Source organism: Poecilia reticulata, chromosome 6, assembly GCF_904066995.2.
Source record: "Poecilia reticulata chromosome 6, P_reticulata-male-v2, whole genome shotgun sequence".
Classification (NCBI taxonomy): domain Eukaryota; kingdom Metazoa; phylum Chordata; class Actinopteri; order Cyprinodontiformes; family Poeciliidae; genus Poecilia; species Poecilia reticulata.
The window spans coordinates 32,581,377-32,599,081 of NC_088835.1; the positions used below are offsets into that span (position 1 = coordinate 32,581,377).

General features: G+C 50.4%; 2 protein-coding genes across 3 annotated transcripts; both read right to left on the minus strand.

The window, feature by feature from the left end:
* Nucleotides 1–922: 922 nt before the first annotated feature.
* On the minus strand, nucleotides 923–8,080 carry meak7 (MTOR associated protein, eak-7 homolog). 2 transcript variants are annotated; one of them, XM_081608468.1, is made up of 9 exons: nucleotides 7,948–8,080; nucleotides 7,424–7,567; nucleotides 6,187–6,435; nucleotides 5,979–6,123; nucleotides 5,645–5,856; nucleotides 4,659–4,845; nucleotides 3,366–3,484; nucleotides 2,776–2,955; nucleotides 923–2,200 (listed from the first exon to the last, which is right to left on the minus strand). In XM_081608468.1, the coding sequence occupies exons 2-9, from the start codon at nucleotides 7,559–7,561 to the stop codon at nucleotides 2,072–2,074; spliced, it is 1,359 nt and encodes a 452-aa protein (XP_081464594.1). In that variant the 5' UTR covers nucleotides 7,562–7,567; nucleotides 7,948–8,080; the 3' UTR covers nucleotides 923–2,071. The 2 variants fall into 2 exon arrangements, with proteins under 2 accessions (XP_081464594.1, XP_081464593.1); XM_081608467.1 differs by lacking the exon at nucleotides 7,948–8,080 and adding an exon at nucleotides 7,780–7,941.
* A 3,847-nt stretch (nucleotides 8,081–11,927) lies between these two features.
* cotl1 (coactosin-like F-actin binding protein 1) lies at nucleotides 11,928–15,623 on the minus strand. Its single transcript, XM_008412703.3, has 4 exons — nucleotides 15,278–15,623; nucleotides 14,727–14,809; nucleotides 13,148–13,305; nucleotides 11,928–13,082 (listed from the first exon to the last, which is right to left on the minus strand). The coding sequence occupies exons 1-4, from the start codon at nucleotides 15,352–15,354 to the stop codon at nucleotides 12,972–12,974; spliced, it is 429 nt and encodes a 142-aa protein (XP_008410925.1). The 5' UTR covers nucleotides 15,355–15,623; the 3' UTR covers nucleotides 11,928–12,971.
* Nucleotides 15,624–17,705: the final 2,082 nt, after the last annotated feature.

Genomic DNA, 17,705 nt, shown 5'->3' on the forward strand with positions numbered 1-17,705 from the left:
AAGTTGGAAAGATTCACTTTCAGCTTCAGAAGGTTCTGGACTGGACACTCCCGGTTCGGTTCCAGCTGGACCCGTCCAGAACCTTCCTCTGTGTTGATGAAGCTCTTCTTCATCTGCAGCAGAAACCTGAATGGACCTGCAGCCCACAGCATGATGGTGCCGCCTCCTCCATGTTGTCCTTCCAGTCAATCACAGATATTGATCATTGATAATGAGTTTGATCAAATGGTTTTTCATTCAGATTCTTTTCTCGTCTGGTGGGAAAACTTTCCGTCTTTAATCTGGTTCTTTTGGATCAGCGGCTGAACTGGACCAGAACTTTAACAAGATTTCAAACATTTCTGACCCGTTTAAACTCAAAGTCCATGAATGTAAAAGAAGCTGATGACCGAGTTGTTCTCCTGACCTCTGACCTCTGAAGCTTCAGGTTCTGAACCAAGCCTGTTGATGGTCTCCATGGAAACGGATCCAGAAGGTGACAAACAGACATTTGCATGAATAACTTTGCATGAGAGGAAGAGGAAGAGGAGGAAGACAAGGCAGCCTTTCAGCTGCTGGCCGCCTGCAGCAGCACCAGTAGCAGTCTGTGACGCTGGGCTGCAGAAGGACCCCTGACCAAGCGTCATTCATCACAATCAGCTGTAGCAAAAGTATTCACTCCCTTCTGACCCAGTTCTTATTTATATGACAAGAACCAGAAGAAAACGGATAAAAATCTGAAAAGTGTGGCATTCACCGCTCCTTTACTCCGACACCCTGAAATCAACCAGAAGGGTCAAAAAAATCTGAAAAACAATTTACCACAAACCAGATCATAACTGGGGAAAGATTCATATCACAAATAAAAATCTGGAAAGTGTGGCGTGTACTTTATTCTGCCACTGTTCCTCTGATGTCACCAGAAATGAGGAGAGACAGAAAGTCACATTGATCGGGAACTTTACTACATCGATAGATACAGCACTGCAATAATCACCACACACACACACACACACACACACACACACACACACACACACACACACACACACAGACACACAGACACACACACACACACACACACACACACACACACACACACACACACACACACACACACACACACACACACACACACACACACACACACACGGAGCATAAGATATTAACCACATGCAATGAAAACCAAAAAGCTTCAAACATTTGAGGTAGAAATAAATCAGATCAGCTGAAGCTCGTCTGCAATGCTGCAGCAGAAAACCCAGAACTTTCTTCATTTAAACCATAACAACCCATCAGCAGGCAGGTTCTGGACCGGACCGGGTCTGGACCGGATCGGATCTGAACCGGATCGGATCGGGTCTGGACCGGGTCAGCAGCAGCTCCAACTCATCAGGAGCCAAACGTGATAATTTAAAGCAGCCAAATGGATTAAAAATGCAAAAATTTGTGATTATTACATTTTTCAAAAATATATTGTAGTTTTACTTGCTCAACAAATGTTTCTTTTTATTTCAAGTTTCTAGATCAGAACATCTCAGCAGACCTGAAATAAGACAAAACATTAAAAACGTTTTAACTTTGATGAAATCGTTCCAGCTGCCTCAGCAGATTATTTCACGGTGAATAATCTGCTGTAACGACGAGCCTCTTATTGTTGTACGTGAAATTATCTGCCTCGTTTGGTGCATTAAGACTTTTGTGCTACAAACTGTAAATACTTGCTCAGGTTTTGTGTTTTACATAAAAAGATCTTTGGACTGTTGGCTTAAAAGAAAAAATTTCCAAATTGTCAGTTTGGAAACTGAAATTTGGCCAAAATTTTTTACATTTCTTAACTTGTGGTCAGGGGCCAAACAAAATCATTTCAAGGGCCACAAAGGGCCCCGGGCCACCCTTTGGGCACCAAAACTAAGACTGACTCTCACAAACTAACCAGACTTCTACAGTCAGGGATAATGCATGCAGGGCTGCTGCCAGTAACGGGTGGGGGAGGGGCTGAGCTGCAGTTCAACCTGGAGGTCTGCAGGGGGGAACAACAACCTCAGGGTTAGGAAGCAGAACGCAGCGACTCCTGTCCATGCAGCATGGTCTAGTCAAAGTCTTCCTGCAGCTCATTGAAGCCCTCGCTGTGCAGAGTCTTCCCCGTCAACTCCATCATGGCCTGGACCTCCGGATTCACTTTCAGGATGCTCCTCTTCCCCTCCTCCTCTTCCTCACCCTGAAACACCAATAGTGGCTCAACATGGCATCTCCACCACTTTAAACCAGTTTAAACCAGTTTAAACCACTTCAGACCAGTTTAAACCAGTTCAGACCAGTTTAAACCGGTTTAAACCAGTTCAGACCAGTTTAAACCAGTTTAAACCACTCCAGACCAGTTTAAACCACTCCAGACCAGTTTAAACCAGTTCAGACCAGTTTAAACCAGTTTAAATCGGTTTAAATTAGTTCAGACCAGTTTAATCCAGTTTAAACCGGTTTAAACCAGTTCAGACCAGTTTAAACCAGTTTAAATCGGTTTAAATTAGTTCAGACCAGTTTAATCCAGTTTAAACCGGTTTAAACCAGTTCAGGCCCGTTTAAACCACTTCAGACCAGTTTAATCCAGTTTAAACCACTCCAGACCAGTTTAAACCACTCCAGACCAGTTTAATCCAGTTTAAACTGGTTTAAACCAGTTCAGACCAGTTTAATCCAGTTTAAACCGGTTTAAACCAGTTTAATCCAGTTTAAACCACTTCAGACCGGTTCTAACTGGTTCAGGACCCTTGGTCCTGTGGTCCCGCTCAGTACCTCGGCCGGCGCCGGCGGTTTCCCCACGGCCCAGACCTCCACGGCGTCCAGGACAAAGTCCTCGTCGGCCGACAGCTGCGGGTTTCCGTACGTCGTGCATTTGGGGCGCGCGCGGCTGTGACCGCGGCCGAAGTCGCTGTCCAGCCACAGGCCGAAGTAGTCGTGTTGACCTCCCATGCCCTGAGGGGAGGAGGAGACGTTACCGTGGCGACCAGCAGCGTGACCTCCCCATGCCCTGCAGGGTCACCTGACCGAAGTAGACTGGGACTTTAACAAGTTAGTTGACTTTAATTCATCATTTTAACTCGTTCAACACTTTGTTGTTTTTACATCCAAAGTTCTGAGCAGGAACCTTTGTGTTGCTGTGTTTCTGGTACACCCGTAAATCTGGTACACCTCAGTGCTAAACATGCTGCAGCAGCACAGACGCTGCTTATTTAGCTGATTTCTAGATAAACATCTGAGTTCAGCTCCTCAGTAGCTTCAGGTGCTCATGAAGCCGTTTTCAGCTACGGCTGTGACTTCCTGTCTGTGAGGTCACAGCGCTGCCGGAGCGTGAAGCGGCGCCGCTCCGCTGGGCCCAGTCTCACCAGTCCGTTGGGCATCGTCTGCTGGTGCTGGTTCAGGTACATGAAGTGTTTGTTGTATCCTGTCGCCGTGTAAACCCTCAGCGTGGGGAAGACCGAGAACAGGAAGCATCTGGAGTCACCTGCACACACACACACACACACACACACACACACACACACACACACACACACACACACACACACACACACACACACACACACACACCATCATGCTCCTGTCCACCATATTCAAAAGAGCAGAGCCACTTCCTGGCTGTGTGGCTTTCTGCCTCCAGCTGAGCAGAGCCAAAATGGCCGCCGCAGGTCTGCCTTCATCAGCCAATCTGGTCCAGGAAGTGCAGCTGTTACTTCCTGTCTCTGCTCAGCCTCCTCACGTTTCACCATGAAGATATTTAACGTGCACTTCGAAAAGCCCTTCTGTTCATCGATCATGATCAACTGATGAACCAGGGAAGGTAGCTATCATGATCATTGATTAGTTATCAGTGATCAACTAAATTAGTCTTTATTGACTAAGAGACAGGAGAGGACAACAGGTTACCATGGCAACAGCTGCTGGTTCTTTAGCAGTCAGCTTCAGAGGCAACGACATTCTGGACTGGCCTAGTCAAAGCCCAGACCTGTTCCCAGCTGGTCCTCTCCAAGGACGTCCAGATGAGTCCAGAGGTGCCGAAACTAAACTAAAAGATTCTTAACTCTTTTTATAGAAATCTCTTCAGTTTGACATTACAAGTTTCACTGATCATAACTGATTAAAGCAATAAAAGGTGAAAACTTTTCATAGATCTTGAACGTAGATATACCCTTACTTACATTCTATTATTAGCAGTAGCCATATTTAAAACTGGTGGCAAAATGGCCGACCTTTGACCCAGCTCTGCTTCAGGTCAGGTAGTACAACGCCTGGCCACCAGGGGCGCACTGCAGCCGATTCAACAGTCATTTCTCGACTGAACAAGAATCTTTTGTGGGTTTTTGGAAGCGATCTGATCTGAACCTGATGTTGCAACAGTTTGATGTTTGGCTGCAGTCGTCATGACGACCATCAGCATTAAAACCCTTCCAGGATCAAAGTCTGGCCGGGTTTCCTGGCTGCTGAGGAAACTCATTTACCCTCTGGGGGAAAACTGGCTCTGGATTAGGATGGTGGTGGTACCAGAACCTAAACCGACCCAAACTGGATCAGCATCTCAGCGTCTTAGGAACATCTGGAGCTCCAACGTCCACCTGAGGTCCAATTTGTCCTGCTACATCCCGACACTAGGACCGGTTCTGACCCAGCGGGCCTCCTACCCTGGAACTGGGGCTTGTGCTCCCAGGCGGTGGAGGCGAAGCCCCCGAACACGTGGCCCCGGCTGTCCCGCAGCAGCAGCAGCGTGGGGCCGTGGTGCTGCAGCGCGGCGGCCATCTTGGTGAAGCTCTCCCCGTGCAGCTGCGTGGAGAAGACCAGCCTCCAGGGGGCGCTGCAGCCGTCTGGCAGCTATGGAGAGACGGACACGGTTACTGACGAACCAGGGAAGGTAGTTGGTTAAGGCTCGACCCGGTTCTGACTGCAGAGCAGAACCAGAACCAGCAGGTTGATCCAGCAGCAGATCTTTAATCTGTTCAGTTATTTATAAACCGGGTGGTTTAGAACTAGATGGTGTCTCCACCCTCCTGGTTCTGGTTCTGGTTCTGGTCTTGGTTCTGGTCCTGGTTCTGGTTCTGGTTCTGGTCTTGGTTCTGGTCCTGGTCTTGGTTCTGGTCCTGGTTCTGGTTCTAGTCCTGGTTCTGGTTCTAGTCCTGGTTCTGGTCCTGGTTCTGGTCTTGGTTCTGGTCCTGGTCTTGGTTCTGGTCCTGGTTCTGGTTCTAGTCCTGGTTCTGGTTCTAGTCCTGGTTCTGGTCCTGGTTCTGGTTCTGGTCCTGGTTCTGGTTCTAGTCCTGGTTCTGGTCCTGGTTCTGGTTCTAGTTCTGGTCCTGGTTCTGGTCCTGGTTCTGGTCCTGGTTCTAGTCCTGGTTCTGGTCCTGGTTCTGGTTCTAGTCCTGGTTCTGGTTCTGGTCCTGGTTCTGGTCTTGGTTCTGGTTCTGGTTCTAGTCCTGGTTCTGGTCCTGGTTCTGGTCCTGGTCCTGGTTCTGGTTCTAGTCCTGGTTCTGGTCCTGGTTCTGGTCCTGGTCTTGGTTCTGGTTCTGGTTCTAGTCCTGGTCCTGGTTCTGGTTCTGGTTCTAGTCCTGGTTCTGGTCCTGGTTCTGGTTCTGGTCCTGGTTCTGGTCCTGGTCCTGGTTCTGATTGACCCACTGACCTGTGGAGCCAGGAACATGAGCGTGGGGACATCCAGCAGGACCGTCAGGCGGGTCCAGTCCGTGTCCCGGCACGGCGGCAGCAGGGCCGGCGCCGTCCAGCCGCTCAGGGAAACGTCCAGCCCCTCGGCCACCAGAACCTCCAGGTACTGGGACACCTGGGCCACCCGGAAGACCCAGTGCTCCAGACAGGACAGGTCACAGGCTGCCGGGTCTGAGGACAGGAAGGGGCGGAGTCATATAGGAAGGGGCGGAGTCATATAGAAAGGGGCGGGGTCATATAGGAAGGGGCGGGGTCCGATAGATTGGGGGCAGGGCCATGGAGCAGGAGCTTACCTGACGGTCTGAGGTCATAGGTCATCTGCTCGGCCAGCAGCTTGACCCCCATCACCGTGTCGCCCATCTGCTGCGGCCTCCAGCCCTGCAGGCGCCCCCTCCTGGTCAGGATGTGAACTACAGCAGTGATCAGGTCCTCCAGGAACTACGGAGCACAGCCATGAGCCTCCACCCGACATCACTTCCTGCCCCTCCCCTCCCTACTCACCGCCGCCACCTGCTGGCAGCTGACCACCTGCGGCCGCCCCGCAGCATTGTGGGCCATGGCCATGACCAGCGGTGCGCGCTCCTCCGCCGTCCCCCGCAGGACGTCTGCCAGGAAGACCACCAGCTGCTCCCGGTCCGGCCCCGGGGCGGCGCCGGCCCGGCCTGGTTCCGCCGGACCCGGCTCGATGCTGCACAGGCCCCAGAACATCCTGGTCACCATGGTGACGGGGACCAGGGCCTCCAGCGACGCCTACAGGACAAGAGGAGAGGGGACAATGCTGGACGAAACCCAGGTTCTACATCGGGCCGGACCGGGTCAGATCCAGCAGAACCGGGTCAGAACCGGGTCCGGACCAGCAGAACCGGGTCTGGTCCAGCAGAACCGGGTCAGGTCCAGCAGAACCGGGTCAGAACCGGGTCCGGACCAGCAGAACCGGGTCTGATCCAGCAGAACCGGGTCCGGTCCAGCAGAACCGGGTCAGGTCCAGCAGAACCGGGTCCGGACCAGCAGAACCGGGTCAGATCCAGCAGAACCGGGTCCGGTCCGAAGCTCTGGGCCCCTTTATCTTTACAGCTTTAATATTATTATTTGCTGCATTTATAGATTCGTAGATTTGAAGATAATTCTTGAATTTATTAAATCACAAAGAAAATAAAATATTTAAATCGATATTCAATAATCAATAATGATGAATCAAAGCCCTCCTCTTCCTCACTGCTTCTTCATCTCATCTGGATTTTCACACAATATTCAACAGGCTGACCCCATGACCTCTGAACCCCATGACCTCTGAACCCCATGACCTCTGACCCCATGACCTCTGAACCCCATGACCTCTGAACCCCATGACCTCTGACCCCATGACCTCCGAACCCCATGACCTCTGAACCAGTTTATAAACAGCTGGTAGTTTATGAACTACGAACATTGAGATAATCGGCTTCCTCTGATTGGCTGAGCTGCCGTTTCATTCAGGATGAAAAATGAATTGAATCAGATTCATTGATGTTGAACGTTCTTCATCAGAACGTTCTTCATCAGAATGAAGGTTTTCCATCTCTGTCCACCAGGGGGCGTCGTTAACATTAAACCTGTCCTGCTCAGGATTATTATTCTGCTGGACCAGGTCAAAGTTCAGCTTCATGAACCTTCTGGACTCTTCAGAACCGGTTCCTCCGGCCTCCCCACTCAGACCCAAGAACAGTTAGTGGAAGGACGACCTTCAGCCGCCTCTGACCTGCAGCGCCTCCAGCTGGAGCGTCTTCCCCGGGCCGCCGGCCTGCAGACGCTTGAACACGCCGTCGATCACGGACCGCTGCTCTGGACGGAACCGGGCCATCCGCTTCTGCACCACCACGCTGTCGCTATTACCCATGATGCTCTGCGGGACCGCAGCCAGACAACATGACAACAAACACTTCAGCCTCAGCAGGGAAACGTTTTCACGCCCTCCGTGGAGGGAAACTTAAATCTGTTTGGTGAAACATCAGCAGGGGGAAGAGGGTCACGTGACCCCCCCTCTTCCCCTGGTCACGTGATCCAGAGCCCCCCCCCCTCTGTGGGTCACATGACTCCGCCTGACTTCCTGTTTACCAGCCGCTCCGTTCCCTGCCGCGGCGGCTTGGGTGACGTCATAGCCTGACCGATCAATGACTCTGATCAGATGAGCGTTTCCACCTGAGCATCGCGCGCGCGCACACCTGCAGCTCTGTGGAAAAGGTCCGCAGCGCCACGCAGCGCCACGCAGCGCGAGTCCCTCACCTCAGACCCGCAGCGCCTCAGCCTGGGATGGAGGACGGAGGGGGGCGGGTTCACCCGGCAGCCAATCACAGAGCTCTGGGGGCGGGGCTTAGCAGGGCTGCATTCAGGAGCGGAACCTGGTCGGTTCGGTTCCGGTGCTGCTGAAAGTGGGTCAGAAAGCAGCCGGAAGGATGAAAAAGTTTGATCAGGAAAATTATTGATTTGATTTTTGATAATTTTAAAAACCTGCAGATGATCAGCTCATGTCGGCCTGCAGTTCCACGAGCGGCCAGCAGGTGGCGCAGTGTGTTGAATGAATAACAGGTTGGATCAAATTTACTCCAAATCAAGAGTTTTAATTTATTGAAATTATGAATCCAGAAACCTCAAAACGTTCATTAAAGCTAAATCAGCAGAAGGATCATGAAATGAATCAATGAATCAACTCAGTAATTATTAATGAATCATTTCTGAGGCGTCAGCTGCAGTTCCTTCCCCCAGCAGCAGAGGGCGGCGCGGAGCCGCGGCGGGAAGCAGCTAAACGTTGCCTTATATGGGCATGAGATGAGCGCTGAGAACCGGCTGTTTCCTGGTGACGAGGTGCCGGGGGTCAAAGGTCATCGATGGCCGGGACTTCATCTGGTGTTCGTTCATTACCTGCATCCAGGCTGGGCAGCATCATGCTGGGTATTATAGGATGTTGCTCCTTCAATCATCATCACCATAGCAACATGAGGAAGAGAGTTACTGGTTCCACAGCTCCGATCCCACCTGGGTCGCCATGGCGACGGCGGTTCTCTGGACCAGAACCAGAACCAGCTGGACTCATTTAGAGGTTGAATAAAGTGCCCACCACACTCTTCAGATCTTTATTTCTCCTCCCAGTTCAGGTTTTACTTTTCTGTCTGCGATGTGAAAAGCTGAAATCAGACAGGTTGCCGGTTGAACGCCGTCCCAACCGTCAGACCCAGTTGACCCAGTCTGCGGAGCCGCAGCAGCTGATTGGCCGGCTCTGGCTCCGCCTCTCCGCAGGTGAGGACTCGTCTTTCGGCTTCCTACCTCGTCTGAGTCCTTATAAGGAGAAACTCTGCTGAGCTGCTCAACAGGAAATCCTTCATTTGAATGAGAAGCTTGAAAAGCAGAAGTTGCTCTATGTAGTCGCTGACCTCTGACCTCCACCTGCCCAGAGGCGCTGCTGCTGACGGAGCAGCTCAACATTCATATTTCGGACTCTGCCGAGCGGTTCGGAGGGTTCTGGGAATGTTTTCCCACTTCCTGTCTCTGCAGCCGCAGCCGCAGGCAGCAACACGTTCTGCCGAGTCGTTTCCCACAACTTCCTCATTCTGGTTGTTCTGAGGCAGAAGCAGCCCAGAGGATCCGGAACCCCAGCGCTAATGCTGCCTGATGCTAATGCTGCACGATGCTAATGCTGCCTGATGCTAATGCTGCACGATGCTAATGCTGCACGATGCTAATGCTGCACGATGCTACTGCTGCACGATGCTAATGCTGCCTGATGCTACTGCTGCCTGATGCTAATGCTGCACGATGCTAATGCTGCACGATGCTACTGCTGCCTGATGCTAATGCTGCACGATGCTAATGCTGCACGATGCTACTGCTGCACGATGCTAACGCTGCACGATGCTAATGCTGCCTGATGCTAATGCTGCCTGATGCTAATGCTGCCTGATGCTAATGCTGCCTGATGCTAACGCTGCACGATGCTAATGCTGCCTGATGCTAATGCTGCCTGATGCTAATGCTGCCTGATGCTAATGCTGCACGATGCTACTGCTGCACGATGCTAATGCTGCCTGATGCTAATGCTGCACGATGCTAATGCTGCACGATGCTAATGCTGCCTGATGCTAATGCTGCACGATGCTACTGCTGCACGATGCTACTGCTGCACGATGCTAATGCTGCACGATGCTAATGCTGCACGATGCTACTGCTGCACGATGCTACTGCTGCACGATGCTAATGCTGCACGATGCTAATGCTGCACGATGCTACTGCTGCCTGATGCTAATGCTGCACGATGCTAATGCTGCCTGATGCTAATGCTGCCTGATGCTAATGCTGCACGATGCTACTGCTGCACGATGCTAATGCTGCACGATGCTAATGCTGCACGATGCTAATGCTGCACGATGCTACTGCTGCACGATGCTAATGCTGCCTGATGCTAATGCTGCACGATGCTAATGCTGCACGATGCTACTGCTGCACGATGCTAATGCTGCCTGATGCTAATGCTGCACGATGCTAATGCTGCCTGATGCTAATGCTGCACGATGCTAATGCTGCACGATGCTAATGCTGCACGATGCTAATGCTGCACGATGCTAATGCTGCACGATGCTACTGCTGCACGATGCTAATGCTGCCTGATGCTAATGCTGCACGATGCTAATGCTGCCTGATGCTAATGCTGCACGATGCTAATGCTGCCTCAATGCATCTCTCTGCTGCTCTAACAGATCCGACCCAATGGACCAGAACCAGTTTGTTGAACACTGCATGGTTTATTAATAATTATTCTGCTTTTTAAATTTTGCTTAGGGACATTCAGGTCAGAACCTTTACTCAGCAGTTCAACAGTAACTGTGCGGTAATAAACAGTAACTAAACGGTAATAAGTACTAAACAGGAATTAGGTAATAAACTGCAATAATGAACAGTGATAAACATGAGTGATTGGTCGGTTGCAGCGGGTTGCTAGGTGTTGGTGGGGCAATACCTGATGGCGCAACATTGCCAAGGGCAGGTCCGGTGGAGCAACAAGTCTCCAGGACTCTGGTCCCTTCAGAACCAGGGTCTTGTTCAGAGTCTGTGGTTCCGGGTGTTAGCCGATCAGCTGTGATAAGAAGTTGCTCCGTCCGCTGGAAGCAACAAGCAACTATTGTTCAACTGATGGACAGAGACCCAGTTTTGGTTCAAGTACCAGAAAGGAGCAACTTTCTCCACAAAACAAGCCAGATTTGCTTTGGGTCGGCTCTGGAACAATAGCCGGGCTTTCTGCCAGAACATGTGATGCTGCGGCGAGGAGGCGGCCGAGGAATGCAGCAACGTTCTGGGTCCTTGTTCACTCCCACAGTTCTGCATGCCAACATTCCCTTTACATGCCGAGCTGCGTCTCAATCTGCCTGTCGGGCCGCTAGCTACTGCAGCTAACCCCTCATTCAGCTGCACAATTAGCATTAGCATGCTAACCCTTCATTCAGCTTGAACAGTAACTGGGGTTCAAAGGTCACTTCTCTGTGACCAGTAGGCCTGGAATTTCATGGTTTTCATGGACGTGAAATCCATATGAAAAATATATTTAGTTAGGATTAGCTGCATGCTAACAGGATGCTAACAGTGCTTTGTCATCAGGACTCTGTAGCTCAATAAGTAGCGTCGTCGCAGATCCTTCCTGCAGCTGCATTAGTATTCACACCCCTGCAGTTTTTATTTTCTTATTGTCAATAATTTGTTGTCTTTAATGGGCAAATACAAACATAAACAAGCCACTCAGTTGGATATTTTTGATAAAATTCAACTTTTGATGTTAAAATCCTCGCTGTACTGGATGTTTTCATGTTTTCATGTTGCTTTGCTGATGTTACACTGAAGTTTCCTCCTGAGGAAAAACTGTCAACCTTTTCTGTTCCACATCCTTTGGATCATCAAGACGTTTCTGTTGAACTCTGTGATGCCAAATCCTTTAGAAATGTTTGACCTTTTGTGTGACCTTGGCGTCTGTTGATTTGACCTTGTGTGACCTTGGCGTCTGTTGATTTGACCTTGTGTGACCTTGGCGTCTGTTGATTTGACCTTGTGTGACCTTGGCGTCTGTTGATTTGACCTTGTGTGACCTTGGCGTCTGTTGATTTGACCTTGTGTGACCTTGGCGTCTGTTGATTTGACCTTGTGTGACCTTGGCGTCTGTTGAAAACCACAAGCAGCTTCATGAATCCAGCAGCTCTTAAAATGAGACTCGGACACAAACAGAATCTGGAAAATCCAAACATCACATTTTATTTTGAAATGACTCGTTTCATGATTTTTTGGAAAATCTTCACCAAATGTTAAAAGATAGAAAAATGTAGAAACTTATACAGACAGAAAAATGATGTTTTCTTTATTCTTGGGGGCAGGAAGAGTTGGACCAGAACAAAACCAAGCGCCTCACATCCTGCAGGAGCAGCCAATCACAGCGCAGCGTCCTCCAGCTCCCATGATGCACCTCTCTCCACTAAGGCAGCCTTCGCCACCCGTCACCGTTTGCATGATCTGATCAGAGCGAGTCCTGAAGCAGCTGCTGGTCTCCATGGCAACACGGGAGCTAAAGCTAACGGCTGCAGGTTCCCTCCTGGTCCAGGTCAGAGGTCACGGCGGCGTGTTGATGACGGGCGTCTTTAAGGTGCCGATAAAACCCAAATGTCAGGTGAAATGGGGTTCTACGGAGCGCTTATGGGTACCAACTATATTACTTTACAAGCTAGCTTCTCCACAGGCTACAGCTAATGGCTAGAGATTTTAAAACAAGTCCAAACTAAATATTTTACGAAGTTTTAGAAAAGATAAATTGAGTGGAAACATTCAGAAAACGATTGTTGAGCTGAAGACAATAATTTCACAGAACATGAACTTCCCCTTTAAGACCTGGGGGCTTCAGCTGTTAGCTTGGTCAGAGCATTAGCATTTTCAGCTAACGGTGTTAGCTTTACATAAACAAGTGGAAGAAATGAATCATTTTTAAAACAAACTGAAGCTCCAGGCTGGATCCCCGATTCCCAGTCTGGTGATGAGCTAAGCTAGGCTAGCATTTAGCGCCCAGTAATCCCAGCTTCCCCAGTAAGAGCTGTGCTGGTTCTGGTACCGACTGGTTAAAGTGGGAACACCTGGCAGACGGCGTTTCCTGTAGGATCACGTTTTCATCAAGCGGCGTGGAAATCTAGGTTTAGTGGTCACCTGTGGCCCCCCCAACCCCCCCTCCCCCCTGTCCATGTTCCCCGACCCGGTTCCCCGACCCGGTTCCCTCCACTGGACCTCCTCTACTCGGCCTGAGCGTCGTAGTTGGCGCCGCCGGCCTTCCTCAGCTCGGAGCACAGGTACTCCTCCTCCAGCTCCCGCGGGTCGCTGACCATGAACTCCTTGGCAAAGTTCTGCAGAGATCAGAGTTAGGAGAACCTCATGGTACCGGTACCGGCCCGGCGGGCCCGGCTCCTACCTGCACCACGTCCTTGACGAGCGTCTTGTCGGTGCTGATCTTGGCGCGCTGCAGGCCGCCGACCCGCTCGCCGATCCAGGTGATCAGGGTGAACTTGGCCCGTTTGCTCATGGCGTCGCCGGTCAGGAAGCGAACGAAGCCGAACAGAGGGACGTCGTCTGGGGACGAGCACAGCGTCAGGGTTCTGCAGAACCCGACCAGAACCGACCCGACCCGGCCAGAACCCGGCCAGAACCCGACCCTAACCCGACCCACACCGGCTGGCGGTTCTGAGCCACCAGCCGGTCAGGAAGCGAACGAAGCCGAACAGAGGGACGTCGTCTGGGGACGAGCACAGCGTCAGGGTTCTGCAGAACCCGACCCGACCAGAACCGACCCGACCCGACCAGAACCCGACCCGACCCACACCGGCTGGCGGTTCTGAGCCACCAGCTGGTCCGGAAACATCACAACCGGATCCCTGTTCTGGATCCAGTTCAGCCGACCAGAACCTGGATCAGAACCTGGATCCATTGTAAACACAGAATGAAAAGCAGCCGTCAAACTGGACCCGGTTCTGGTCCCGGACCAGAGCCGGGTCAGCTCCTCCCCCACCTGGAGTCTGATGGCGGTACTGCAGGCCAACAGACCAGCCATGTGGCTCCAGAACCAGGCGGGCCGATCAACTGGACCCAGAGGAACCGGAGCCTGGATACAAGGCAGCGGATCAGAATCCGGGTCTGAAGCAGTTTGAGCTCAGAGGTTCTGACCCGGTCCAGTCAAAGCTTCCAAAGCCTCCGTGAAACAGCAGAGCTGCTCTCAGACCAGCAGAACCACCGGATCGGGTCAGAACACCGGATCGGACCAGCCCGTTTATTATTCCTGTTGTTTTCACAGATTGAGGAACCAGAACCAGCAGAACCAGCAGAACCAGCAGCCTGACCCGAAGCCCTCCACCGCCTGCACTTCCTGTTTCATGGCCCCGCCCCCAGAACCAGGAGCTGGACCAGAACCAGAACCTGGACCAGAACCTGGACCAGAACCAGAACCAGAACCTGGACCAGAACCTGGACCTGGACCAGAACCAGAACCTGGACCAGAACCAGAACCAGAACCTGGACCTGAACCAGAACCAGGAGCTGGACCTGGACCAGAACCAGAACCAGAACCAGGAGCTGGACCAGAACCAGAACCAGAACCAGAACCTGGACCAGAACCAGAACCAGAACCAGAACCAGAACTTCCCCCAGCCTTGAGTTTCACATTTTGCTTTTCAAATAAAATAATAAATTCAATCTAAGAAAAGAGCCGGTCGGGTTCTGGTGCCGGTTCTGGAACCAGGAAGTGGGTTTAACATGCCAGACCTGCTGAGCTCAGCCGTCATCACTTCCTGCTCTGCTGTCATCACTTCCTGCTGCTCTCCAGGATCTGATTGGCTCCTCCTGCTCAGCGACTCGCTGCTAAATAAGGAGCTCGGAGACCCGAGAGCCGCTGAGCAGGAAGTGCTGCAGCAGAACCGGGCCGCCGCCTCACCTGGCCCCCCCGCTGCACCTCACCTGGCCCCCAGCTGCGCCTCACCTGCCCCCCAGCTGCGCCTCACCTGTGCACAGCTGCTTGAAGTCCCGGTAGTCGGTCCCCACGCCCGCCGGGACGATGACGGAGTCCTCGTACTTGAACGCCGCCCTGCAGGAACAGCAGCAGGTCGTTACTGCACCGAATCAGAACAGCTGGGTTCTGGTTCCGACTCCAGAACGGGTCCAGGTGATGGTCGGGATCCCCCCCTCCTAGAATGGATCCTGTGACGTCACAGCCGTCAGCTCCATGAATACAGAACAAAGTGAATTAGTTCTGCCCCGCTGGGCCTCCGCAGCACCAGAACCGGACCGGAACCGGGCCAAGCAGCAGGTGCGGCTCTTGGTTTCTAGTCTAATGAGTTGATGAGGCAGAAAGTGACCCGGATGGATCCGCTTTGTGTGAAGAACCAGATTTAAACGTTTCGCTCTGATCACATCAGATAAGAACCGGACCGATCGGGTCTCACCAGCCGAAGGACGTACAACTAGTCGGTGGTTCCGATTCTGGCCCGTTTTACGTCCGTGACCCGTTTTATAGAGAATAAGGAGTAAAATGTGATTTTCTGAATGGACTCACCAGCTGGTGTCCGAGTTGTCGTCTCGAACCTGGTTGTAAGCTTCTCTGCAGGCATCTTTATCGATCTGGGTCGGCATGGTTCTGGAGGAAACGCACCTAAACTGGACCGAACCGGGTGGAAACAGCAGCTGAGTGGAGAGGAGGATGCTGAGAGGAGGGCGGGAGAAAACGGGCTGCGGTGCGGGAGCCGCGGAGTTAACGGGACGAAGCGGCGCTTCTGCTAGAAAGTGGCTTCATTTCCTGGATGGGTCCAATTTATGGGCGTTGGTGCTGCTAGTCACCAGGCAGGAGACGCGATCACCTCCTTCTGGCCGCTCCGCGTCTCCAGGGGGCGCTGTCAAGCTGCGCCACACGCAACACAGCTTCCGGAACCGACTCTTCAAAGTAAAGTCCACAGGCAGAGGAACAAAGAAAGACTCGGGTTTATTAACAACTTCGATCATTTGAGCTGAATATTTGACTGATCATGATTATTAAATGAAAAACATGTAGAATATTATTTAGTTATCTGGTTCTTGTTTGCATAAAGAAGAAGAAAAAACTCCCAGCTCTTCAATAATACCTCATTATTTGTCAAAAAGCTGGACGTGAAGTTTTAACTCAACTTCTTGTTTATGATGAAATCCGCAAAGACGGACAGTGAAACTGCCAGAACACAGAAACTTTATGGAAATAATAACAAGACGCTCCAGCTGACGGAACCAAACAGGAAAATCACAGGAATCTGCGCGTCTCACCGACCGTCCAGGATGTCCCATGTGAAAACTGGACGTTAAATATGACCTCATGTAAATAAACTACATTAATGAATCCTCCATCTTTTATTCTGAAGGGTGAATGAATAATTTCCGGTTCCGGCTTCATATATCGGATCTGATTAGATTTATTCCTGTTTCAATGAATCACATTGGGAATGTTTAATAAAAGCCGCTTTTCACAGTTTCTGCTTGTCATTGATTGTTAATTATTAGTAAATATAAGCGGCTGATTTCCGGCTGAGAGCCTCGTGCAGCAGGAAGTGCTGCTTCCGTTCTCCGTCACCTGCTGGGGCAGCAGCAGCGGCAGCATTCTGCCCCCTGCTGGTGACTCCGGTGTCTGCAGCTCTGATGCCGACATGAGACACAAAACGGCTTCAGTTGATTTAAACTCAAAAATCTCAAACAGAAATGATAAAATGTCTGTAAACAGATGAATAAAATGTGCTTTTGTTGTTTCATTCTGAGTTTAGGTTCAAATGACATGACTTTGATGCATAAATCAGGATAAATTATCTTATTTTCGGTTTCATTCAACATTTTTGAACAGAAATCTCCAAATCTTAATTTTAATGGTTCAAAAATAAGAATTTAGATTTAAAAGATGGAATTAAGATGTTGCCATAATTCAGATCATTCAAATATCTTTAAAGAGTCGGTGTGGATGGTGATGCTGTGGGTAGGAAGGATCTCCAGTAGCAGTCAGTCTCACAGCGTCTGTGGCGAGGCCCCTGACTGAAGACTGTTGCTGTATGCCAGTCTCATGCCTGTCATGACTCGCTAACATCAACATCAATACTTTTGAGATGCTAATCTCAAAGAAGAAAAATGTTTTATTGACACCAGGAGGTCTGACAGGACGTTGACCTTCTGACCTTCTGACAGTCCTTCAGTCATTCTGAGGTCAGAGGTCAGGGAGTCACTGATCCAGGTTAACGTACCTGATAGGACAGCTGGTTCTGGTTCTCCAGTGGGGAAGAGAATCATTTCTAAAACTTAAATATTTATCATCACGTTAAAAGTTTTACATTTTGTTGGAGAAATATATGTTTAAAGTTCTAGCAGATTCTCATAAAAGCAAGTTTTTCATGTTTTTAATCCTAATTTAAAAAAACATGAATGAGGGTTTTATTTTTTAACGAGGATTTTATTTTACAGCAATAAACTGTTGAGATGCTGGATGGAATAAATAATCACAATAAAGGTCGAGTGGAAATATCAGTAATAAAACTCATAAATCTGATGCCACCTGAACGACCCGGTCCCAGCGCCCTGCTGGAGACTGGACTCAGGTTCAGGGGTCAGGGGTCAGGGGTCAGGGTTGGGACAGAACGGCCCTGGGTCGTAACCTCACATCCAAGATGGCGGCACTGGTCACTGTTTAGGCATTCTGCTGCCCAAATGTACGACTACAACAAAACAGATCATTTTAAATGTACAGTAAAGGTATTTCTGCTTTCCTAAGTCATTGTTGGGTATAGATGTTTGTTGGAGAAATGTTTTGTTATGACTTGTTGAATACAGAAAACTCGATGTAATCTCTCATGTCCAGTGGGACAAAATTATTTCAGTAAAACTGTTTTTATTTTATTTTTTTGCCACAGACAGCTCGCTGTGTGAACTTTGCCATATTTCCAAGATGGCAAAAAATACACATTAAAATGTGCTAATAT